General features: G+C 62.7%; 1 protein-coding gene across 7 annotated transcripts; it reads left to right on the plus strand.

Moving 5' to 3' along the window:
• Positions 1–614: 614 nt before the first annotated feature.
• On the plus strand, positions 615–25,589 carry LOC121000967 (chondroitin sulfate glucuronyltransferase-like). 7 transcript variants are annotated; one of them, XM_040431803.1, is made up of 6 exons: positions 615–741; positions 5,596–5,629; positions 5,951–6,204; positions 19,194–19,758; positions 21,529–21,711; positions 24,233–25,589. In XM_040431803.1, the coding sequence occupies exons 3-6, from the start codon at positions 5,957–5,959 to the stop codon at positions 25,487–25,489; spliced, it is 2,253 nt and encodes a 750-aa protein (XP_040287737.1). In that variant the 5' UTR covers positions 615–741; positions 5,596–5,629; positions 5,951–5,956; the 3' UTR covers positions 25,490–25,589. The 7 variants fall into 7 exon arrangements, with proteins under 7 accessions (XP_040287737.1, XP_040287741.1, XP_040287740.1 ...); XM_040431807.1 differs by lacking the exon at positions 615–741 and adding an exon at positions 2,257–2,278; XM_040431806.1 differs by lacking the exon at positions 615–741 and adding an exon at positions 2,834–2,871.
• Positions 25,590–25,603: the final 14 nt, after the last annotated feature.

Below are 25,603 nucleotides of genomic sequence, written 5' to 3' on the forward strand. Positions count from 1 at the left end.
TAGTAGTATTATCAGGACGGGTGGTTAATAGTATTATCAAGGTGTCGGGGGTTAATAGTATTATTGGGGCGGGGGGTTGAATTATTATTATGGTGTTGGGTTAATAGTATTATTATCAGGGCGGGGGGGTTAATAGTATTATTATCAGGGTTTGTGTGGGGGTAATAGTATTATTATCAGGGCGGGGGTAGTATTATTATCAGGGCGGTGTGGGGTAATAGTATTATTATCAGGGAGGGGGTTAGTATTATTATCAGGGTGTGTGAGGGGTAATAGTATTATTATCAGGGTGTGTGAGGGGTAATAGTACTATTATCAGGGCGGGGGGTAGTATTATTATCAGGGCGGTGTGGGGTAATAGTATTATCAGGGTGTGAGGGGTAATAGTATTATCTGGCTGTGTGTGTGGGGGGGGTAATAGTGTTTTCACGGAGGGGGGTAGTATTATTGTGATGGGGGGTTAATACTATTACTAACAGGTGAGGGGTACAGTACTGTCCCTACACTTCCCGCCTGACGTCATAACCTCAGACCACGTGGTCTCCCAGGAGTCCTTCTAGCCCTTTCCCTTCTCTATGATTCTGGCTTTCTCTTTAAACAAGCTTTATTATAAAGAACAGAACACGGCAGCTGGGGGCGGGGACAGAGCTGCGATCATGTGACCTGCCGTTTACTGTTATTATTTGTCATGTACAGAAGACGGGAGCCGAGCGGAGGCCGGGGAAGGATGGCAGGCTGCAGGTGAGGGAGGCCGGGGAAGGCTGCAGGTGAGGGAGGCCGGGGAAGGATGGAGGGTGAGGGAGGCCGGGGAAGGATGGAGGGTGAGGGAGGCCGGGGAAGGATGGAGGGTGAGGGAGGCTGGAGGTGAGTGAGGCCAGGGAGGGAGAGTGAGGGAGGACCGGAGGCCGGGGAAGGATGGCAGGCTGCAGGTGAGGGAGGCCGGGGAAGGCTGCAGGTGAGGGAGGCCGGGGAAGGATGGAGGGTGAGGGAGGCCGGGGAAGGATGGAGGGTGAGGGAGGCCGGGGAAGGATGGAGGGTGAGGGAGGCCGGGGGAGGATGGAGGGTGAGGGAGGCCGGGGGAGGATGGAGGGTGAGGGAGGCTGGAGGTGAGTGAGGCCAGGGAGGGAGAGTAAGGGAGGACCGGAGGCCGGGGAAGGATGGCAGGCTGCAGGTGAGGGAGGCCGGGGGAGGATGGAGGGTGAGGGAGGCCGGGGGAGGATGGAGGGTGAGGGAAGCCGGGGAAGGATGGAGGGTGAGGGAGGCCGGGGAAGGATGGAGGGTGAGGGAGGCCGGGGAAGGATGGAGGGTGAGGGAGGCTGGAGGTGAGTGAGGCCAGGGAGGGAGAGTGAGGGAGGACCGGAGGCCGGGGAAGGATGGCAGGCTGCAGGTGAGGGAGGCCAGGTGAGGGAGGCCGGGGAAGGATGGAGGGTGAGGGTGGCCAGGGAAGGATGGAGGGTGAGGGAGGCTGGAAGTGAGTGAGGCCAGGGAAGGAGGGAGGGTGTGGGAGGCCGGGGAAGGATGGCAGGCTGCAGGTGAGGGAGGCTGGGGAAGGATGGCAGGCTGCAGGTGAGGGAGGCCGGGAGGCTGCAGGTGAGGGAGGCCGGGGAAGGATGGAGGGTGAGGGAGGCTGGAGGTGAGTGAGGCCAGGGAAGGAGGGAGGGTGAGGGAGGACCGGAGGCCGGGGAAGGAGGGAGGGAGGGAGGGTGAGGGAGGACCGGATGCTGGGGAAGGATGGCAGGCTGCAGGTGAGGGAGGCTGGGGAAGGATGGCAGGCTGCAGGTGAGGGAGGCCAGGGAAGGATGCAGGTGAGGGAGACCGGGGAAGGATGGAGGGTGAGGGAGGCTGGAGGTGAGTGAGGCCAGGGAGGGAGGACCGGAGGCCGGGGAAGGATGGCAGGCTGCAGGTGAGGGAGGCTGGGGAAGGATGGCAGGCTGCAGGTGAGGGAGGCCGGGGAAGGATGGAGGGTGAGGGAGGCTGGAGGTGAGTGAGGCCAGGGAGGGTGAGGGAGGACCGGAGGCCGGGGAAGGAGGGAGGGAGGGTGAGGGAGGACCGGAGGCCGGGGAAGGATGGCAGGCTGCAGGTGAGGGAGGCTGGGGAAGGATGGCAGGCTGCAGGTGAGTGGGGCCGGGGGAGGCCGGGAGGCTGCAGGTGAGGGAGGCCAGGGAAGGATGGATGGTGAGGGAGGCTGGAGGTGAGTGAGGCCAGGGAGGATGAGGGAGGCCAGGGAAGGATGGCAGGCTGCAGGTGAGGGAGGCTGGGGAAGGATGGGAGGCTGCAGGTGAGGGAGGCCGGGAAAGAATGGAGGGTGAGGGAGGCCGGGGAAGGATGGCAGGCTGCAGGTGGGGGAGGCCAGGAGGCTGTAGGTGAGGGAGGCCGGGGAAGGATGGAGGGTGAGGGTGGCCAGGGAAGGATGGAGGGTGAGGGAGGCTGGAGGTGAGTGAGGCCAGGGAAGGAGGGAGGGTGAGGGAGGCCGGGGAAGGATGGCAGGCTGCAGGTGAGGGAGGCTGGGGAAGGATGGGAGGCTGTAGGTGAGGGAGGCCGGGGAAGGATGGAGGGTGAGGGTGGCCAGGGAAGGATGGAGGGTGAGGGAGGCTGCTGGAGGTGAGTGAGGCCAGGGAAGGAGGGAGGGTGAGGGAGGCCGGGGAAGGATGGCAGGCTGCAGGTGAGGGAGGCTGGGGAAGGATGGCAGGCTGCAGGTGAGGGAGGCCGGGAGGCTGCAGGTGAGGGAGGCCGGGGAAGGATGGAGGGTGAGGGAGGCTGGAGGTGAGTGAGGCCAGGGATGGAGGGAGGGTGAGGGAGGACCGGAGGCCGGGGAAGGAGGGAGGGAGGGTGAGGGAGGACCGGAGGCCGGGGAAGGATGGCAGGCTGCAGGTGAGGGAGGCTGGGGAAGGATGGCAGGCTGCAGGTGAGGGAGGCCGGGGGAGGCTGCAGGTGAGGGAGGCCGGGGAAGGATGGAGGGTGAGGGAGGCTGGAGGTGAGTGAGGCCAGGGAAGGATGGCAGGCTGCAGGTGAGGGAGGCTGGGGAAGGATGGGAGGCTGCAGGTGAGGGAGGCCGGGAAAGAATGGAGGGTGAGGAGGCCGGGGAAGGATGGCAGGCTGCAGGTGGGGGAGGCCGGGAGGCTGTAGGTGAGGGTGGCCGGGGAAGGATGGAGGGTGAGGGTGGCCAGGGAAGGATGGAGGGTGAGTGAGGCCAGGGAAGGAGGGAGGGTGAGGGAGGCCGGGTGGATGGCAGGCTGCAGGTGAGGGAGGCTGGGGAAGGATGGCAGGCTGCAGGTGAGGGAGGCCGGGGGAGGCCGGAAGGATGGAGGGTGAGGGAGGCTGGAGGTGAGTGAGGCCAGGGAAGGAGGGAGGCCGGGGAAGGATGGCAGGCTGCAGGTGAGGGAGGCCGGGGAAGGATGGGAGGCTGCAGGTGAGGGAGGCCGGGAAAGAATGGAGGGTGAGGGAGGCCGGGGAAGGATGGCAGGCTGCAAGTGGGGGAGGCCGGGAGGCTGTAGGTGGATCCAGGAAGAAGAAGCCCCCTGTGCGGACAATCTCCTCGGACTACAGCCAGACCAGCGGGGCGCCCCCATACATGACCTGAAACCCCGAATTATTCCATATGGTCATAAGCCACGCGCTCCACACAAGAAGGTGCTGAGGTGGGTGTGCGGCCTGTGGGGCCCCCGTGGTAGGATGACAGCGGGGGGCATCAGGGGCGCTCTGTCAGGAGGTGGGTGTGCGGCCTGTGGGGCCCCCGTGGTAGGATGACAGCGGGTGCATGAGGGGCGCTCTGTCAGGAGGTGGGTGTGGGGCCCCCGTGGTAGGATGACAGCGGGGGGCATCAGGGGCGCTCTGTCAGGAGGTGGGTGTGGGGCCCCCGTGGTAGGATGACAGCGGGTGCATCAGGGGCGCACTGTCAGGAGGTGGGTGTGGGGCCCCCGTGGTAGGATGACAGCGGGTGCATCAGGGGCGGGGAAGGATGGCAGGCTGCAGGTGGGGGAGGCCGGGAGGCTGTAGGTGAGGGTGGCCGGGGAAGGATGGAGGGTGAGGGTGGCCAGGGAAGGATGGAGGGTGAGTGAGGCCAGGGAAGGAGGGAGGGTGAGGGAGGCCGGGTGGATGGCAGGCTGCAGGTGAGGGAGGCTGGGGAAGGATGGCAGGCTGCAGGTGAGGGAGGCCGGGGGAGGCCGGAAGGATGGAGGGTGAGGGAGGCTGGAGGTGAGTGAGGCCAGGGAAGGAGGGAGGCCGGGGAAGGATGGCAGGCTGCAGGTGAGGGAGGCCGGGGAAGGATGGGAGGCTGCAGGTGAGGGAGGCCGGGAAAGAATGGAGGGTGAGGGAGGCCGGGGAAGGATGGCAGGCTGCAAGTGGGGGAGGCCGGGAGGCTGTAGGTGAGGGAGGCCGGGGAAGGATGGAGGGTGAGGGAGGCCAGGGAAGGATGAGGGAGGAACGAAGGCCGGGGAAGGATGGCAGGCTGCAGGTGAGGGAGGCCGGGGGAGGATGGAGGGTGAGGGAGGCTGGAGGTGAGTGAGGCCAGGGAAGGATGGAGGGTGAGGGAGGCTGGGGAAGGATGGCAGGCTGCAGGTGAGGGAGGCCGGGGAAGGATGGCAGGCTGCAGGTGAGGGAGGCCGGGGAAGGATGGCAGGCTGCAGGTGAGGGAGGCCGGGGAAGGATGGGAGGCTGCAGGTGAGGGAGGCCAGGGAAAGATGGCAGGCTGCAGGTGAGGGAGGCAGGGGGAGGACCGGAGGCTGCAGGTGAGGGAGGCCGGGGGAGGGCGGGAGGCTGCAGGTGAGGGAGGCCGGGGAAGGATGGGAGGCTGCAGGTGAGGGAGGACGGGAGGCTGCAGGTGAGGGAGGCCGGGGAAGGTCGGGAGGCTGCAGGTGAGGGAGGCCGGGGAAGGATGGCAGGCTGCAGGTGAGGGAGGCCAGGGAAGGACGGGGAGAGACTGGAAGTGAGGGAGGCCAGGGAAGGACGGGGAGAGACTGGAGGTGAGGGAGGCCAGGGAAGGATGGAGGGTGAGGGAAGCCAGGGAAGGATGGAGGGTGAGGGAGGCCAGGAAAGGATGGAGGGTGAGTGAGGCCAGGGAAGGATGGAGGGTGAGGGAGGCCAGGGAAGGATGGAGGGTGAGGGAGTCCAGGGAAGGACGGGATGCTGAAGATGAGGAAGGACGGGATGCTGAAGATGAGGGAGGCCGGGGAAGGACAGAGGATGAGCAAGGACGGGAGGCTGGGGACGTACGGGAGGCTGGAGGTGAGGAAAGACAGGAGGCTGGAGGACAGGGAGAGACTGAAGGTGAGGGAGGCCAGGGAAGGACAGGAGACTGATGGTGAGGGAGGCCAGGAAACGACGGGAGGACGGGGAAGGATTGAAGTTGAGGGAGGACAGGAGGCTGGAGGTGAGGGAGGCCAGGAATCGATGGGAGGCCAGGGAAGGACTGAAGGTGAGGGAGGCCAGGGAAGGACGGGGAAGGATTGAAGTTGAGGGAGGCCAGGAATCGATGGGAGGCCAGGGAAGGACTGGAGGTGAGGGAGGCCAGGAGGAGGGGAAGGACGGCAGGTGATGGCGGTTGCACTGGTCCCAGTGAGGTGTGTACTGGGGTGACCCTGCTCCTCTCTCTTGCAGGCGGTGATGTTGCTCTTCGCTCTCGGGGTCACAGGTAACGTTGTCGTCTCTGATGTCTCATCATCACCCCCATCATCTGTACCTACTATTATACTGGGGGTCCGCGAGACGTAGACCGTGCCGCTGGTTGTGGCCCCTGTCCCGGCAGTTAGCCTGGTGGTATTCACCTCCTTGGTATGTGGCCCCCACACTGCTGAGGGCCCCACTGACATCTCTGTAATGTGAGGTGGTGTTGGGGCCCCCACACTGCTGAGGGCTGTGAACCCTGTGGGGCCACTCTCCAGCGCTCTGCGTGGCCCCCAGATTCTCCTGCACCTCGGGTGGTCTCATGGTCCTGTGTGTCCTTCTCTTGCAGCACAGGATGGGTCCCAGACTTTACCCGTTCCTGCTGGGGCTCCTGCGCCCGGCGCTGCCCCTCATCCTGGGCCTGTCCATAGGCTGCAGCCTGAGCCTCCTGAGGGTCTCGTGGATCCAGGAAGAAGAAGCCCCCTGTGCGGACAATCTCCTCGGACTACAGCCAGACCAGCGGGGCGCCCCCATACATGACCTGAAACCCCGAATTATTCCATATGGTCATAAGCCACGCGCTCCACACAAGAAGGTGCTGAGGTGGGTGTGCGGCCTGTGGGGCCCCCGTGGTAGGATGACAGCGGGGGGCATCAGGGGCGCTCTGTCAGGAGGTGGGTGTGCGGCCTGTGGGGCCCCCGTGGTAGGATGACAGCGGGTGCATGAGGGGCGCTCTGTCAGGAGGTGGGTGTGGGGCCCCCGTGGTAGGATGACAGCGGGGGGCATCAGGGGCGCTCTGTCAGGAGGTGGGTGTGGGGCCCCCGTGGTAGGATGACAGCGGGTGCATCAGGGGCGCACTGTCAGGAGGTGGGTGTGGGGCCCCCGTGGTAGGATGACAGCGGGTGCATCAGGGGCGCACTGTCAGGAGGTGGGTGTGGGGCCCCCGTGGTAGGATGACAGCGGGTGCATCAGGGGCGCTCTGTCAGGAGGTGGGTGTGGGGCCCCCGTGGTAGGATGACAGCGGGTGCATCAGGGGCGCTCTGTCAGGAGGTGGGTGTGGGGCCCCCGTGGTAGGATGACAGCGGGTGCATCAGGGGTGCTCTGTCAGGAGGTGGGTGTGCGGCCTGTGGGGCCCCCGTGGTAGGATGACAGCGGGGGGCATCAGGGGTGCTCTGTCAGGAGGTGGGTGTGGGGCCCCCGTGGTAGGATGACAGCGGGTGCATCAGGGGCGCTCTGTCAGGAGGTGGGTGTGGGGCCCCCGTGGTAGGATGACAGCGGGTGCATCAGGGGCGCTCTGTCAGGAGGTGGGTGTGCGGCCTGTGGGGCCCCCGTGGTAGGATGACAGCGAGTGCATGAGGGGCGCTCTGTCAGGAGGTGGGTGTGCGACCTGTGGGGCCCCCGTGGTAGGATGACAGCGGGTGCATCAGGGGCGTGGGTGTGCGGCCTGTGGGGCCCCCGTGGTAGGATGACAGCGGGTGCATGAGGGGCGCTCTGTCAGGAGGTGGGTGTGCGGCCTGTGGGGCCCCCGTGGTAGGATGACAGCGGGTGCATCAGGGGCGCTCTGTCAGGAGGTGGGTGTGGGGCCCCCGTGGTAGGATGACAGCGGGTGCATCAGGGGTGCTCTGTCAGGAGGTGGGTGTGCGGCCTGTGGGGCCCCCGTGGTAGGATGACAGCGGGTGCATCAGGGGCGCTCTGTCAGGAGGTGGGTGTGGGGCCCCTGTGGTAGGATGACAGCGGGTGCATCAGGGGCGCTCTGTCAGGAGGTGGGTGTGCGGCCTGTGGGGCCCCTGTGGTAGGATGACAGCGGGGGGCATCAGGGGTGCTCTGTCAGGAGGTGGGTGTGCGGCCTGTGGGGCCCCTGTGGTAGGATGACAGCGGGTGCATCAGGGGCGCTCTGTCAGGAGGTGGGTGTGCGACCTGTGGGGCCCCTGTGGTAGGATGACAGCGGGGTGCATCAGGGGCGCTCTGTCAGGAGGTGGGTGTGCGACCTGTGGGGCCCCCGTGGTAGGATGACAGTGGGGTGCATCAGGGGCGCTCTGTCAGGAGGTGGGTGTGCGGCCTGTGGGGCCCCTGTGGTAGGATGACAGCGGGTGCATCAGGGGCGCTCTGTCAGGAGGTGGGTGTGCGACCTGTGGGGCCCCTGTGGTAGGATGACAGCGGGGTGCATCAGGGGCGCTCTGTCAGGAGGTGGGTGTGCGACCTGTGGGGCCCCCGTGGTAGGATGACAGTGGGGTGCATCAGGGGCGCTCTGTCAGGAGGTGGGTGTGCGGCCTGTGGGGCCCCCGTGGTAGGATGACAGCGGGTGCATCAGGGGCGCTCTGTCAGGAGGTGGGTGTGCGGCCTGTGGGGCCCCCGTGGTAGGATGACAGCGGGGTGCATCAGGGGCGCTCTGTCAGGAGGTGGGTGTGCGGCCTGTGGGGCCCCCGTGGTAGGATGACAGTGGGGTGCATCAGGGGCGCTCTGTCAGGAGGTGGGTGTGGGGCCCCCGTGGTAGGATGACAGCGGGGGGCATCAGGGGCGCTCTGTCAGGAGGTGGGTGTGGGGCCCCCGTGGTAGGATGACAGCGGGTGCATCAGGGGCGCACTGTCAGGAGGTGGGTGTGGGGCCCCCGTGGTAGGATGACAGCGGGTGCATCAGGGGCGCACTGTCAGGAGGTGGGTGTGGGGCCCCTGTGGTAGGATGACAGCGGGTGCATCAGGGGCGCTCTGTCAGGAGGTGGGTGTGCGGCCTGTGGGGCCCCTGTGGTAGGATGACAGCGGGTGCATCAGGGGTGCTCTGTCAGGAGGTGGGTGTGCGGCCTGTGGGGCCCCTGTGGTAGGATGACAGCGGGTGCATCAGGGGCGCTCTGTCAGGAGGTGGGTGTGCGGCCTGTGGGGCCCCTGTGGTAGGATGACAGCGGGGGCATCAGGGGTGCTCTGTCAGGAGGTGGGTGTGGGGCCTGTGGGGCCCCTGTGGTAGAATGACAGCGGGTGCATCAGGGGTGCTCTGTCAGGAGGTGGGTGTGCGGCCTGTGGGGCCCCCGTGGTAGGATGACAGCGGGTGCATCAGGGGCGCCCTGTCAGGATGTGGGTGTGCGGCCTGTGGGGCCCCCGTGGTAGGATGACAGCGGGTGCATCAGGGGTGCTCTGTCAGGAGGTGGGTGTGCGGCCTGTGGGGCCCCCGTGGTAGGATGACAGCGGGTGCATCAGGGGCGCTCTGTCAGGAGGTGGGTGTGCGGCCTGTGGGGCCCCCGTGGTAGGATGACAGCGGGTGCATCAGGGGCGCTCTGTCAGGAGGTGGGTGTGCGGCCTGTGGGGCCCCCGTGGTAGGATGACAGCGGGTGCATCAGGGGCGCTCTGTCAGGAGGTGGGTGTGTGGCCTGTGGGGCCCCCGTGGTAGAATGACAGGGGGGTGCATCAGGGGCGCTCTGTCAGGAGGTGGGTGTGCGGCCTGTGGGGCCCCCTGTGGTAGGATGACAGTGGGGTGCATCAGGGGCGCTCTGTCAGGAGGTGGGTGTGCGGCCTGTGGGGCCCCCTGTGGTAGGATGACAGCGGGTGCATCAGGGGCGCTCTGTCAGGAGGTGGGTGTGCGGCCTGTGGGGCCCCCTGTGGTAGGATGACAGCGGGTGCATCAGGGGCGCTCTGTCAGGAGGGGGGTGTGCGGCCTGTGGGGCCCCCGTGGTAGGATGACAGCGGGTGCATCAGGGGCGCTCTGTCAGGAGGTGGGTGTGCGGCCTGTGGGGCCCCCTGTGGTAGGATGACAGTGGGGTGCATCAGGGGCGCTCTGTCAGGAGGTGGGTGTGCGGCCTGTGGGGCCCCTGTGGTAGGATGACAGCGGGGGGCAGCGGGGGGCATCAGGGGTGCTCTGTCAGGAGGTGGGTGTGCGGCCTGTGGGGCCCCTGTGGTAGGATGACAGCGGGTGCATCAGGGGCGCTCTGTCAGGAGGTGGGTGTGCGACCTGTGGGGCCCCTGTGGTAGGATGACAGCGGGGTGCATCAGGGGCGCTCTGTCAGGAGGTGGGTGTGCGACCTGTGGGGCCCCCGTGGTAGGATGACAGTGGGGTGCATCAGGGGCGCTCTGTCAGGAGGTGGGTGTGCGGCCTGTGGGGCCCCCGTGGTAGGATGACAGCGGGTGCATCAGGGGCGCTCTGTCAGGAGGTGGGTGTGCGGCCTGTGGGGCCCCCGTGGTAGGATGACAGCGGGGTGCATCAGGGGCGCTCTGTCAGGAGGTGGGTGTGCGGCCTGTGGGGCCCCCGTGGTAGGATGACAGTGGGGTGCATCAGGGGCGCTCTGTCAGGAGGTGGGTGTGGGGCCCCCGTGGTAGGATGACAGCGGGGGGCATCAGGGGCGCTCTGTCAGGAGGTGGGTGTGGGGCCCCCGTGGTAGGATGACAGCGGGTGCATCAGGGGCGCACTGTCAGGAGGTGGGTGTGGGGCCCCCGTGGTAGGATGACAGCGGGTGCATCAGGGGCGCACTGTCAGGAGGTGGGTGTGGGGCCCCCGTGGTAGGATGACAGCGGGTGCATCAGGGGCGCTCTGTCAGGAGGTGGGTGTGCGGCCTGTGGGGCCCCTGTGGTAGGATGACAGCGGGTGCATCAGGGGTGCTCTGTCAGGAGGTGGGTGTGCGGCCTGTGGGGCCCCTGTGGTAGGATGACAGCGGGTGCATCAGGGGCGCTCTGTCAGGAGGTGGGTGTGCGGCCTGTGGGGCCCCTGTGGTAGGATGACAGCGGGGGCATCAGGGGTGCTCTGTCAGGAGGTGGGTGTGGGGCCTGTGGGGCCCCTGTGGTAGAATGACAGCGGGTGCATCAGGGGTGCTCTGTCAGGAGGTGGGTGTGCGGCCTGTGGGGCCCCCGTGGTAGGATGACAGCGGGTGCATCAGGGGCGCCCTGTCAGGATGTGGGTGTGCGGCCTGTGGGGCCCCTGTGGTAGGATGACAGCGGGTGCATCAGGGGCGCCCTGTCAGGATGTGGGTGTGCGGCCTGTGGGGCCCCCGTGGTAGGATGACAGCGGGTGCATCAGGGGCGTGGGTGTGCGGTCTGTGGGGCCCCCGTGGTAGGATGACAGCGGGTGCATCAGGGGTGCTCTGTCAGGAGGTGGGTGTGCGGCCTGTGGGGCCCCCGTGGTAGGATGACAGCGGGTGCATCAGGGGCGCTCTGTCAGGAGGTGGGTGTGCGGCCTGTGGGGCCCCCGTGGTAGGATGACAGCGGGTGCATCAGGGGCGCTCTGTCAGGAGGTGGGTGTGCGGCCTGTGGGGCCCCCGTGGTAGGATGACAGCGGGTGCATCAGGGGCGCTCTGTCAGGAGGTGGGTGTGTGGCCTGTGGGGCCCCCGTGGTAGAATGACAGTGGGGTGCATCAGGGGCGCTCTGTCAGGAGGTGGGTGTGCGGCCTGTGGGGCCCCCGTGGTAGGATGACAGCGGGTGCATCAGGGGCGCTCTGTCAGGAGGTGGGTGTGCGGCCTGTGGGGCCCCCTGTGGTAGGATGACAGTGGGGTGCATCAGGGGCGCTCTGTCAGGAGGTGGGTGTGCGGCCTGTGGGGCCCCCTGTGGTAGGATGACAGTGGGGTGCATCAGGGGCGCTCTGTCAGGAGGTGGGTGTGCGGCCTGTGGGGCCCCCTGTGGTAGGATGACAGCGGGTGCATCAGGGGCGCTCTGTCAGGAGGTGGGTGTGCGGCCTGTGGGGCCCCCTGTGGTAGGATGACAGCGGGTGCATCAGGGGCGCTCTGTCAGGAGGTGGGTGTGCGGCCTGTGGGGCCCCCGTGGTAGGATGACAGCGGGTGCATCAGGGGCGCTCTGTCAGGAGGTGGGTGTGCGGCCTGTGGGGCCCCTGTGGTAGGATGACAGCGGGGGGCATCAGGGGCGCTCTGTCAGGAGGTGGGTGTGGGGCCCCTGTGGTAGGATGACAGCGGGTGCATCAGGGGCGCTCTGTCAGGAGGTGGGTGTGCGGCCTGTGGGGCCCCTGTGGTAGGATGACAGCGGGTGCATCAGGGGTGCTCTGTCAGGAGGTGGGTGTGCGGTCTGTGGGGCCCCTGTGGTAGGATGACAGTGGGGTGCATCAGGGGCGCTCTGTCAGGAGGTGGGTGTGCGGCCTGTGGGGCCCCCTGTGGTAGGATGACAGCGGGTGCATCAGGGGTGCTCTGTCAGGAGGTGGGTGTGCGGCCTGTGGGGCCCCTGTGGTAGGATGACAGTGGGGTGCATCAGGGGCGCTCTGTCAGGAGGTGGGTGTGCGGCCTGTGGGGCCCCCGTGGTAGGATGACAGCGGGTGCATCAGGGGCGCTCTGTCAGGAGGTGGGTGTGCGGCCTGTGGGGCCCCCGTGGTAGGATGACAGCGGGGTGCATCAGGGGCGCTCTGTCAGGAGGTGGGTGTGCGGCCTGTGGGGCCCCCGTGGTAGGATGACAGCGGGGGGCATCAGGGGCGCTCTGTCAGGAGGTGGGTGTGCGGCCTGTGGGGCCCCTGTGGTAGGATGACAGCGGGGGGCATCAGGGGCGCTCTGTCAGGAGGTGGGTGTGCGGCCTGTGGGGCCCCTGTGGTAGGATGACAGCGGGGGGCATCAGGGGTGCTCTGTCAGGAGGTGGGTGTGCGACCTGTGGGGCCCCTGTGGTAGGATGACAGCGGGGGGCATCAGGGGCGCTCTGTCAGGAGGTGGGTGTGCGGCCTGTGGGGCCCCTGTGGTAGGATGACAGCGGGTGCATCAGGGGTGCTCTGTCAGGAGGTGGGTGTGCGGCCTGTGGGGCCCCTGTGGTAGGATGACAGTGGGGTGCATCAGGGGCGCTCTGTCAGGAGGTGGGTGTGCGGCCTGTGGGGCCCCCGTGGTAGGATGACAGCGGGTGCATCAGGGGCGCTCTGTCAGGAGGTGGGTGTGCGGCCTGTGGGGCCCCCGTGGTAGGATGACAGCGGGTGCATCAGGGGCGCTCTGTCAGGAGGTGGGTGTGCGGCCTGTGGGGCCCCCGTGGTAGGATGACAGCGGGTGCATCAGGGGCGCTCTGTCAGGAGGTGGGTGTGCGGCCTGTGGGGCCCCCGTGGTAGGATGACAGCGGGTGCATCAGGGGCGCTCTGTCAGGAGGTGGGTGTGCGGCCTGTGGGGCCCCCGTGGTAGGATGACAGCGGGTGCATCAGGGGCGCTCTGTCAGGAGGTGGGTGTGCGGCCTGTGGGGCCCCTGTGGTAGGATGACAGCGGGTGCATCAGGGGTGCTCTGTCAGGAGGTGGGTGTGCGGCCTGTGGGGCCCCCGTGGTAGGATGACAGCGGGTGCATCAGGGGCGCTCTGTCAGGAGGTGGGTGTGCGGCCTGTGGGGCCCCCGTGGTAGGATGACAGCGGGTGCATCAGGGGCGCTCTGTCAGGAGGTGGGTGTGCGGCCTGTGGGGCCCCCGTGGTAGGATGACAGCGGGTGCATCAGGGGCGCTCTGTCAGGAGGTGGGTGTGCGGCCTGTGGGGCCCCCGTGGTAGGATGACAGCGGGTGCATCAGGGGCGCTCTGTCAGGAGGTGGGTGTGCGGCCTGTGGGGCCCCTGTTGTAGGATGACAGCCGGGGGCATCAGGGGCGTGGGTGTGCGGTCTGTGGGGCCCCTGTGGTAGGATGACAGCGGGTGCATCAGGGGCGCTCTGTCAGGAGGTGGGTGTGCGGCCTGTGGGGCCCCTGTGGTAGGATGACAGCGGGTGCATCAGGGGTGCTCTGTCAGGAGGTGGGTGTGCGGCCTGTGGGGCCCCTGTGGTAGGATGACAGTGGGGTGCATCAGGGGCGCTCTGTCAGGAGGTGGGTGTGCGGCCTGTGGGGCCCCCTGTGGTAGGATGACAGCGGGTGCATCAGGGGTGCTCTGTCAGGAGGTGGGTGTGCGGCCTGTGGGGCCCCTGTGGTAGGATGACAGTGGGGTGCATCAGGGGCGCTCTGTCAGGAGGTGGGTGTGCGGCCTGTGGGGCCCCCGTGGTAGGATGACAGCGGGGTGCATCAGGGGCGCTCTGTCAGGAGGTGGGTGTGCGGCCTGTGGGGCCCCCGTGGTAGGATGACAGCGGGGTGCATCAGGGGCGCTCTGTCAGGAGGTGGGTGTGCGGCCTGTGGGGCCCCTGTGGTAGGATGACAGCGGGGGGCATCAGGGGCGCTCTGTCAGGAGGTGGGTGTGCGGCCTGTGGGGCCCCTGTGGTAGGATGACAGCGGGGGGCATCAGGGGTGCTCTGTCAGGAGGTGGGTGTGCGACCTGTGGGGCCCCTGTGGTAGGATGACAGCGGGGGGCATCAGGGGCGCTCTGTCAGGAGGTGGGTGTGCGGCCTGTGGGGCCCCCGTGGTAGGATGACAGCGGGTGCATCAGGGGTGCTCTGTCAGGAGGTGGGTGTGCGGCCTGTGGGGCCCCTGTGGTAGGATGACAGTGGGGTGCATCAGGGGCGCTCTGTCAGGAGGTGGGTGTGCGGCCTGTGGGGCCCCCGTGGTAGGATGACAGCGGGTGCATCAGGGGCGCTCTGTCAGGAGGTGGGTGTGCGGCCTGTGGGGCCCCCGTGGTAGGATGACAGCGGGTGCATCAGGGGCGCTCTGTCAGGAGGTGGGTGTGCGGCCTGTGGGGCCCCCGTGGTAGGATGACAGCGGGTGCATCAGGGGCGCTCTGTCAGGAGGTGGGTGTGCGGCCTGTGGGGCCCCCGTGGTAGGATGACAGCGGGTGCATCAGGGGCGCTCTGTCAGGAGGTGGGTGTGCGGCCTGTGGGGCCCCCGTGGTAGGATGACAGCGGGTGCATCAGGGGCGCTCTGTCAGGAGGTGGGTGTGCGGCCTGTGGGGCCCCTGTGGTAGGATGACAGCGGGTGCATCAGGGGTGCTCTGTCAGGAGGTGGGTGTGCGGCCTGTGGGGCCCCCGTGGTAGGATGACAGCGGGTGCATCAGGGGCGCTCTGTCAGGAGGTGGGTGTGCGGCCTGTGGGGCCCCCGTGGTAGGATGACAGCGGGTGCATCAGGGGCGCTCTGTCAGGAGGTGGGTGTGCGGCCTGTGGGGCCCCCGTGGTAGGATGACAGCGGGTGCATCAGGGGCGCTCTGTCAGGAGGTGGGTGTGCGGCCTGTGGGGCCCCCGTGGTAGGATGACAGCGGGTGCATCAGGGGCGCTCTGTCAGGAGGTGGGTGTGCGGCCTGTGGGGCCCCTGTTGTAGGATGACAGCCGGGGGCACAGTGAGAGATGAGGCTGCACCGAAGACCCCACCTACAAACATGGAGACCGAGAGAAGCAGCGCCCACTGAACATCACACTTCACAAGGAGCACAGCTTCAGCCTCCTGTCCTGATAGAATGCCGGCAGCTTCAGCCTCCACATCCCCAGCAGCCTCCTGTCCTGTCCTGATAGAATGCTGCAGCTTCAGCCTCCACATCCCGAGCAGCCTCCTGTCCTGTCCTGATAGAATGCTGCAGCTTCAGCCTCCTGTCCTGTCCTGATAGAATGCTGCAGCTTCAGCCTCCACATCCCCAGCAGCCTCCTGTCCTGTCCTGATAGAATGCTGAAAATTCAGCCTCCTGTCCTGTCCTGATAGAATGCCGGCAGCTTCAGCCTCCACATCCCCAGCAGCCTCCTGTCCTGTCCTGATAGAATGCTGCAGCTTCAGCCTCCACATCCCGAGCAGCCTCCTGTCCTGTCCTGATAGAATGCCGGCAGCTTCAGCCTCCACATCCCGAGCAGCCTCCTGTCCTGTCCTGATAGAATGCCGGCAGCTTCAGCCTCCACATCCCCAGCAGCCTCCTGTCCTGATAGAATGCCGGCAGCTTCAGCCTCCACATCCCTAGCAGCCTCCTGTCCTGATAGAATGCCGGCAGCTTCAGCCTCCACATCCCCAGCAGCCTCCTGTCCTGTCCTGATAGAATGCCGGAAGCTTCAGCCTCCACATCCCGAGCAGCCTCCTGTCCTGATAGAATGCTGCAGCTTCAGCCTCCACATCCCCAGCAGCCTCCTGTCCTGATAGAATGCCGGAAGCTTCAGCCTCCACATCCCGAGCAGCCTCCTGTCCTGTCCTGATAGAATGCCGGAAGCTTCAGCCTCCACATCCTGATCAGTACAGGACGGGAGACTGCTCTGGATGTTGAGGCTGAGGCTGCTGGCATTCAATCAGGACAGGAGGCTGCTCGGGATGTGGAGGCTGATGCTGTTGGCATTCTATGAGCACAGGACAGGAGGCTGCTCCTGGAGGCCGGAGGTGACGATGCAGGTTTGTAAATGAAGGCTAAGAGCGATACGGCGTGCTGCGTTCTTTTTGAAGTGTGACGTTTGAGTGGGCGCCGCTTCTCTCTTTCCCCAAGAAATTGAAAGTGAGGTGTGGGGAGGGGGAGGCATTTCCTCGTGGGGCCTCCTTGTACAGGCAGGACTGGTGTGGGGAATGGGAGGCATTTCCTCATGGTGCCTCCTTGTACAGGCAGGACTGGTGTGGGGAATGGGAGGCATTTCCTCATGGTGCCTCCTTGTATAGGCAGGACTGGTGTGGGGAGGGGGAGGCATTTCCTCGTGGGGCCTCCTTGTACAGGCAGGACTGGTGTGGGGAATGGGAGGCATTTCCTCATGGTGCCTCCTTGTACAGGCAGGACTGGTGTGGGGAATGGGAGGCATTTCCTCATGGTGCCTCCTTGTATAGGCAGGACTGGTGTGGGGAGGGGGAGGCATTTCCTCGTGGTGCCTCCTTGTACAGGCAGGACTGGTGTGGGGAGGGGGAGGCATTTCCTCATGGTGCCTCCTTGTACAGGCAGGACTGGTGTGGGGAGGGGGAGGCATTTCCTCGTGGGGCCTCCTTGTACGGGCAGGACTGGTGTGGGGAATGGGAGGCATTTCCTCGTGGGGCCTCCTTGTACAGGCAGGACTGGTGTGGGGAGGGGGAGGCATTTCCTCATGGTGCCTCCTTGTACAGGCAGGACTGGTGTGGGGAGGGGAGGCATTTCCTCGTGGGGCCTCCTTGTACAGGCAGGACTGGTGTGGGGAGGGGGAGGCATTTCCTCGTGGTGCCTCCTTGTACAGGCAGGACTGGTGTGGGGAATGGGAGGCATTTCCTCATGGTGCCTCCTTGTACAGGCAGGACTGGTGTGGGGAATGGGAGGCATTTCCTCGTGGTGCCTCCTTGTGCAGGCAGGACTGGTGTGGGGAGGGGGAGGCATTTCCTCATGGTGCCTCCTTGTACAGGCAGGACTGGTGTGGGGAGGGGGAGGCATTTCCTCATGGTGCCTCCTTTTACTGGCAGGACTGGTGTGGGGAGGGGGAGGCATTTCCTCATGGTGCCTCCTTGTACAGGCAGGACTGGTGTGGGGAGGGGGAGGCATTTCCTCGTGGTGCCTCCTTGTACAGGCAGGACTGGTGTGGGGAGGGGGAGGCATTTCCTCGTGGTGCCTCCTTGTACAGGCAGGACTGGTGTGGGGAGGGGGAGGCATTTCCTCATGGTGCCTCCTTGTACAGGCAGGACTGGTGTGGGGAATGGGAGGCATTTCCTCGTGGTGCCTCCTTGTACAGGCAGGACTGGTGTGGGGAGGGGGAGGCATTTCCTCGTGGGGCCTCCTTGTACAGGCAGGACTGGTGTGGGGAGGGGGAGGCATTTCCTCGTGGGGCCTCCTTGTACAGGCAGGACTGGTGTGGGGAGGGGGAGGCATTTCCTCATGGTGCCTCCTTGTACAGGCAGGACTGGTGTGGGGAATGGGAGGCATTTCCTCATGGTGCCTCCTTGTACAGGCAGGACTGGTGTGGGGAGGGGGAGGCATTTCCTCATGGTGCCTCCTTGTACTGGCAGGACTGGTGTGGGGAGGGGGAGGCATTTCCTCATGGTGCCTCCTTGTACAGGCAGGACTGGTGTGGGGAGGGGGAGGCATTTCCTCATGGTGCCTCCTTGTACAGGCAGGACTGGTGTGGGGAGGGGGAGGCATTTCCTCGTGGTGCCTCCTTGTACAGGCAGGACTGGTGTGGGGAGGGGGAGGCATTTCCTCGTGGGGCCTCCTTGTACAGGCAGGACTGGTGTGGGGAGGGGGAGGCATTTCCTCATGGTGCCTCCTTGTACAGGCAGGACTGGTGTGGGGAGGGGGAGGCATTTCCTCATGGTGCCTCCTTGTACAGGCAGGACTGGTGTGGGGAGGGGGAGGCATTTCCTCATGGTGCCTCCTTGTACAGGCAGGACTGGTGTGGGGAGGGGGAGGCATTTCCTCGTGGGGCCTCCTTGTACAGGCAGGACTGGTGTGGGGAGGGGGAGGCATTTCCTCGTGGTGCCTCCTTGTACAGGCAGGACTGGTGTGGGGAGGGGGAGGCATTTCCTCATGGTGCCTCCTTGTACAGGCAGGACTGGTGTGGGGAGGGGGAGGCATTTCCTCATGGTGCCTCCTTGTACAGGCAGGACTGGTGTGGGGAGGGGGAGGCATTTCCTCATGGTGCCTCCTTGTGCAGGCAGGACTGGTGTGGGGAGGGGGAGGCATTTCCTCATGGTGCCTCCTTGTACTGGCAGGACTGGTGTGGGGAGGGGGAGGCATTTCCTCATGGTGCCTCCTTGTACAGGCAGGACTGGTGTGGGGAATGGGAGGCATTTCCTCATGGTGCCTCCTTGTATAGGCAGGACTGGTGTGGGGAGGGGGAGGCATTTCCTCGTGGGGCCTCCTTGTACAGGCAGGACTGGTGTGGGGAGGGGGAGGCATTTCCTCATGGTGCCTCCTTGTACAGGCAGGACTGGTGTGGGGAATGGGAGGCATTTCCTCATGGTGCCTCCTTGTATAGGCAGGACTGGTGTGGGGAGGGGGAGGCATTTCCTCGTGGGGCCTCCTTGTACAGGCAGGACTGGTGTGGGGAGGGGGAGGCATTTCCTCATGGTGCCTCCTTGTACAGGCAGGACTGGTGTGGGGAATGGGAGGCATTTCCTCATGGTGCCTCCTTGTACAGGCAGGACTGGTGTGGGGAGGGGGAGGCATTTCCTCATGGTGCCTCCTTGTACAGGCAGGACTGGTGTGGGGAGGGGGAGGCATTTCCTCATGGTGCCTCCTTGTACTGGCAGGACTGGTGTGGGGAGGGGGAGGCATTTCCTCATGGTGCCTCCTTGTACGGGCAGGACTGGTGTGGGGAATGGGAGGCATTTCCTCATGGTGCCTCCTTGTATGGGCAGGACTGGTGTGGGGAGGGGGAGGCATTTCCTCATGGTGCCTCCTTGTACGGGCAGGACTGGTGTGGGGAATGGGAGGCATTTCCTCATGGTGCCTCCTTGTACAGGCAGGACTGGTGTGGGGAGGGGGAGGCATTTCCTCATGGTGCCTCCTTGTACGGGCAGGACTGGTGTGGGGAATGGGAGGCATTTCCTCATGGTGCCTCCTTGTATAGGCAGGACTGGTGTGGGGAGGGGGAGGCATTTCCTCATGGTGCCTCCTTGTACAGGCAGGACTGGTGTGGGGAGGGGGAGGCATTTCCTCATGGTGCCTCCTTGTACAGGCAGGACTGGTGTGGGGAATGGGAGGCATTTCCTCATGGTGCCTCCTTGTATAGGCAGGACTGGTGTGGGGAGGGGGAGGCATTTCCTCATGGTGCCTCCTTGTACAGGCAGGACTGGTGTGGGGAGGGGGAGGCATTTCCTCGTGGTGCCTCCTTGTACAGGCAGGGTTGGGGGTTGTACCCGTATTCTGTCATTGATGTGTCACCTCCTGATGTCCCCACAGGACCCGCTACATCCAGTCAGAGCTTGGCTTCAGAGAGCGCCTCTCGGTGGTCATCCTGTCTTCCCGCTCCACCCTGAATTCCCTCGCTGTGGCTGTGAATCGGACTCTTTCGGCTCATGTAAGCCGCTTAATGTTTTTCACAGGGGCCCGAGGCCCTAAGGTGCCCTCAGGAATGGAAGTGGTGTCCCACGGAGATGAGAGGCCGGTGTGGGTGATGTATCACAGCCTGCGGTACATGGAGACTCACCTTCTGTCCACATATGACTGGTTCTACGTCGCCCAGGATGACACCTTCACCAATGGCTTCCACCTGCAGGACTTTGTCAGTCACCTGAGCCCAGGGCCCGCTGTCTACATTGGCCGACCCATGGAGTTCATAGGAGGCCAGGAAGGTTGGAGGTACTGTCATGGGGTCTCTGGATATCTTCTCTCCAGGGCCCTTCTCCTCAGCCTGGGGCCACATTTGGATTTCTGTCGCTCTGATATTTTGAGTTCCAGGCCAGATGAATGGTTGGGACGCTGCCTGCAGGACACACTGGGCATTGCCTGTGTAGCAGAGTTTCAGGTAATGAACGTAAAAGAGGACCTAAGAGTTTGACTACAATCATGAGTGTGGATGTATGAGAACCCACATGGGTCATAGGTCACCACCTCCCGGACAGCAACCCATGGTCATAGGTCACCACCTCCCGGACAGCAACCCATGGTCATAGGTCACCACCTCCCGGACAGCAACCCATGGTCATAGGTCACCCCCTCCCGGACAGCAGTCCATAGTCATAGGTTCCCACCTCCCGGACACCAACCTATAGTCATAGGTTCCCATCTCTCAGACCGCAGTCCATAGTCATAGGTCACCCCCTCCCGGACAGCAGTCCATAGTCATAGGTTCCCACCTCCCGGACAGCAACCTATAGTCATAGGTTCCCATCTCTCAGACCGCAGTCCATAGTCATAGGTCACCCCCTCCCGGACAGCAGTCCATAGTCATAGGTTCCCACCTCCCGGACAGCAACCTATAGTCATAGGTTCCCATCTCTCAGACCGCAGTCCATAGTCATAGGTCACCACCTCCCGGACAGCAGTCCATAGTCATAGGTTCCCACCTCCCGGACAGCAACCTATAGTCATAGGTTCCCATCTCTCAGACCGCAGTCCATAGTCATAGGTCACCACCTCCCGGACAGCAGTCCATAGTCGTAGGTCACCACCTCCCGGACAGCAGTCCATAGTGGTAGGTCACCACCTCCCGGACAGCAGTCCATAGTGGTAGGTCACCACCTCCCGGACAGCAGTCCATAGTGGTAGGTCACCACCTCCCGGACAGCAGTCCATAGTGGTAGGTCACCACCTCCCGGACAGCAGTCCATAGTGGTAGGTCACCACCTCCCGGACAGCAGTCCATAGTGGTAGGTCACCACCTCCCGGACAGCAGTCCATAGTGGTAGGTCACCACCTCCCGGACAGCAGTCCATAGTGGTAGGTCACCACCTCCCGGACAGCAGTCCATAGTGGTAGGTCACCACCTCCCGGACAGCAGTCCATAGTGGTAGGTCACCACCTCCCGGACAGCAGTCCATAGTGGTAGGTCACCACCTCCCGGACAGCAGTACATAGTCGCAGGTCACCACCTCCCGGACAGCAGTCCATAGTCGCAGGTCACCACCTCCCGGACAGCAGTCCATAGTGGCAGGTCACCACCTCCCGGACAGCAGTCCATAGTGGCAGGTCACCACCTCCCGGACAGCAGTCCATAGTGGCAGGTCACCACCTCCCGGACAGCAGTCCATAGTGGTAGGTCACCACCTCCCGGACAGCAGTCCATAGTGGTAGGTCACCACCTCCCGGACAGCAGTCCATAGTGGTAGGTCACCACCTCCCGGACAGCAGTCCATAGTGGTAGGTCACCACCTCCCGGACAGCAGTCCATAGTGGTAGGTCACCACCTCCCGGACAGCAGTCCATAGTGGTAGGTCACCACCTCCCGGACAGCAGTCCATAGTGGTAGGTCACCACCTCCCGGACAGCAGTCCATAGTGGTAGGTCACCACCTCCCGGACAGCAGTCCATAGTGGTAGGTCACCACCTCCCGGACAGCAGTCCATAGTGGTAGGTCACCACCTCCCGGACAGCAGTCCATAGTGGTAGGTCACCACCTCCCGGACAGCAGTCCATAGTGGTAGGTCACCACCTCCCGGACAGCAGTCCATAGTGGTAGGTCACCACCTCCCGGACAGCAGTCCATAGTGGTAGGTCACCACCTCCCGGACAGCAGTCCATAGTGGTAGGTCACATTTTTTTTAAATGTCTCCCTTCTTCTTCACTTCTGTTCTAGGGCCTGCGGTTTGTTTCCTATGATCTTCCCAGAAATGCAGACATAGAGAATTTGGATGAGGCCTCGCTGGGCTCTGCGCTCTCGGTGTATCCGGTCAGGGAGGCCACGTTGGTGTACAAGCTTCAGCGTAAGCTCAGCCAGATAAGAATGCGCTGGTCGTACCGCAGGATCCAGCGGCTCCAGGTAACGGCTGCTCCTTACTCTTCCTCAATTTTTCTCTTTTGTTCCTTTGTTCCCCTACTTTATGTTTTTATATGGGAGGAGACGGAAAGCTGATGCCCCCCCCCCCACCCCCCCCAAATAACGGAGACTGAGATGTGAGGGCTGAGGTGCCACGTGAGCCTTCAACCAGTTTAGAAAAACAGGGGGCCGTATTATTCAAGCACCACCCCTAGCTGTACTACATGTTCTGTACCGCCCCCTACCTGTACTAAGTGTTCTGTACCGCCCCCTACCTGTACTACGTGTACTGTACCGCCCCCTACCTGTACTACGTGTTCTGTACCGCCCCCTACCTGTACTACGTGTACTGTACCGCCCCCTACCTGTACTACGTGTACTGTACCGCCCCCTACCTGTACTACGTGTACTGTACCAACCTCTACCTGTACTGCATGTACTGTACCACCCCCTACCTGTACTAAGTGTTCTGTACCGCCCCCTACCTGTACTACGTGTTCTGTACCGCCCCCTACCTGTACTACGTGTACTGTACCGCCCCCTACCTGTACTGTACCGCCCCCTACCTGTACTACGTGTACTGTACCAACCTCTACCTGTACTGCATGTACTGTACCACCCCCTACCTGTACTAAGTGTTCTGTACCGCCCCCTACCTGTACTACGTGTTCTGTATCGCCCCCTACCTGTACTACGTGTACTGTACCAACCTCTACCTGTACTGCATGTACTGTACCACCCCCTACCTGTACTACATGTACTGTACCGCCCCCTACCTGTACTACGTGTACTGTACCACCCCCTACCTGTACTAAGTGTTCTGTACCGCCCCCTACCTGTACTACGTGTTCTGTATCGCCCCCTACCTGTACTACGTGTACTGTACCAACCTCTACCTGTACTGCATGTACTGTACCACCCCCTACCTGTACTACATGTACTGTACCGCCCCCTACCTGTACTACGTGTACTGTACCGCCCCCTACCTGTACTACGTGTACTGTACCACCCCCTACCTGTACTACATGTACTGTACCGCCCCCTACCTGTACTACGTGTACTGTACCACCCCCTACCTGTACTACATGTACTGTACCACCCCCTACCTGTACTACGTGTACTGTACCAACCTCTACCTGTACTGCATGTACTGTACCACCCCCTACCTGTACTGCATGTACTGTACCACCCCCTACCTGTACTACATGTACTGTACCACCCCCTACCTGTACTACATGTACTGTACCACCCCCTACCTGTACTACATGTACTGTACCACCCCCTACCTGTACTACATGTACTGTACCGCCCCCTACCTGTACTACATGTACTGTACCACCCCCTACCTGTACTGCATGTACTGTACCAACCTCTACCTGTACTACATGTACTGTACCACCCTCTACCAGTACTACATGTACTGTACCACCCTCTACCAGTACTACATGTACTGTACCACCCCCTACCTGTACTACATGTACTGTACCGCCCTCTACCAGTACTACATGTACTGTACCGCCCTCTACCAGTACTACATGTACTGTACCGCCCCCTACCTGTACTGCATGTACTGTACCACCCCCTACCTGTACTGCATGTACTGTACCACCCCCTACCTGTACTACATGTACTGTACCACCCCCTACCTGTACTACATGTACTGTACCAACCTCTACCAGTACTACATGTACTGTACCACCCCCTACCAGTACTACATGTACTGTACCACCCCCTACCTGTACTACATGTACTGTACCACCCCCACCTGTACTACATGTACTGTACCACCCCCTACCAGTACTACATGTACTGTACCACCCCCTACCAGTACTACATGTACTGTACCACCCCCTACCTGTACTTTGTGTACCGTCCCCGGCCTGTGCCACGTGGCCCGTGCCGCCCTCTACCTGTCCTATATATGGTGACTTTATCAGTTTTCTTCTTCGTCTGTCTCCCTTGTCTTGTTCTTGATGACATTTGTCAGTTATCGTCTCACGTTACGCTGTGCCTTTCAGAACAGTTTAAAGGGTTCTCCGTTAGTACATTGTTGATGGCCTGTTCTCACTGTTCTCAGGATGTCCTCATCAGTGATTGGTGGCAATCTGACTCCTGCACCCTTGCCGATCAGCGGTTTGAAGAGGCCTCCTCCTAGGCCAGTGACATCACATTCGTCGGTCACACGACCTATGTGCTGCTCAGTACCAAGCACAGCCACCATCAGATGTATGGCGCTGTGTGAGGAGGCCGCAGCACTCGCCAGAACCTCTTCAAACAGCTGATCACCGGGGGTGCCAGGAGTCAGACCCCCACAAGCCAGATACGGGTCACCTCTCCTGAGAACAGACCATCAGTATTGTACTCCCAGAAAACCTCCTTAATATTGTGGAGAAGTAAGAAAGGTAAATGCTAAACCTGAATGAACTCCGCCTAGTCTACATCATGTCTGACACCAGTTCTCCTAATGGAAGTCGGAGATTCGGCTGTGTTTACACTGGATAACTATCTGACTGCTTTGTTTCAGGGCGAGATCCGGAATCTTTCTTCCTTTACCCCAGATGGCGGTGCTGGTCTCTTATGGCCAATTGGTGTGAATCCACCCTTCACTCCAACTTCTCGTTTTGATTTGTTGACTTGGGAATATTTCACAGAGATGCACACGTTCTCCTGCCCGGATGGTGCCCCCAAGTGTCCTCTGCAGGGTGTGTGGCTGCTGGACGTTCAGCAGGTCCTGGAGGAAGCACTGGACCAGCTCAATCAGCGCTACCTTCCATGGCTGCACTTCAGAAAGCGTCGGCTGCTCAATGGGTACAGACGCTTTGATCCCACAAGGGGGATGGAATACACATTGGACCTTTTGCTGGAGGCCACCACTGAAAGAGGTCATGTTGGGGTGATAACCAAGCGCCTTAGCCTTTTGCGCCCTCTGAGTCTTGTGGAGATTCTTCCCATGCCGTATGTGACGGAAGCCACGAGAGTCCAGCTAGTGTTACCTTTAATGCCTTCTGACACCAGCCATATTGCAGGTTTTCTCGATGCCTTTGCGACCAGCCTTCTTGACCCTCAGGAGAATGTGGCCCTCACAGTACTACTTGTATATGACGTGAGCTCATCTGGGCAGGAGCAGGATGTGTATGAGGAGGTGCGCAGCATGTTAGCAGAGCTGGAGAAGCGTTATCCGTTCCTCCGCCTGGAGGTGTCCAGCGTCCGCACAGAGCTACCATCTCAGGTGCGCCTCATGGAGGTGGTGTCTAAGAAACACTCGGTGGACACGCTCTTCTTTCTTGTCAGTGTGTGGAGTGAGGTGACGACGGAGGCACTGAACCACTGCCGGATGAACGCCATCGGTGCTTGGCAGGTGTTTTCTCCTGTCCACTATCAGGAGTACAGCCCGGATGTTTCACGTCAAGGCTTCTCTGTCCCGCAGTCTGCGGAATTCCTGCGCGATGGACATTTTGACCGCCTCTCTTCCTCGGAATGCTGCTTCTATAACTCAGACTTCATGAGAGCTAGAAGCCGGATGGCGGCAGAAGTTCAGGGGGAGGAGGATGAGGACAATGGTGACATAGAGCTGCTGGATTTCTTTCTGCGTCACTCGGAGCTCCATGTCTTTAGGGCACTGGAGCCGGCGCTGGTGCAGAGATTCTCACTGAAGAAGTGCAGCACCCACCTCTCCAGCGAGAGCTATCACCGATGCGTGCTCAGCAATCTGGAGGCCCTGGGCTCCCGGGTTCACCTCGCTATGGCTCTGTTTGACCAAGACCAGACTAACAGTACATAAAACATGAAAGACTACACGTGGCAGGCTCTCGTGGCACCAATGCGTTAATGATATTACTGTTGTTACCTGTAAAATAAACCTTATTTATACTGTATGGAGAGTAAGCCTTTGTCA

Source organism: Bufo bufo, chromosome 5 (genome assembly GCF_905171765.1).
Source record: "Bufo bufo chromosome 5, aBufBuf1.1, whole genome shotgun sequence".
NCBI lineage: Eukaryota > Metazoa > Chordata > Amphibia > Anura > Bufonidae > Bufo > Bufo bufo.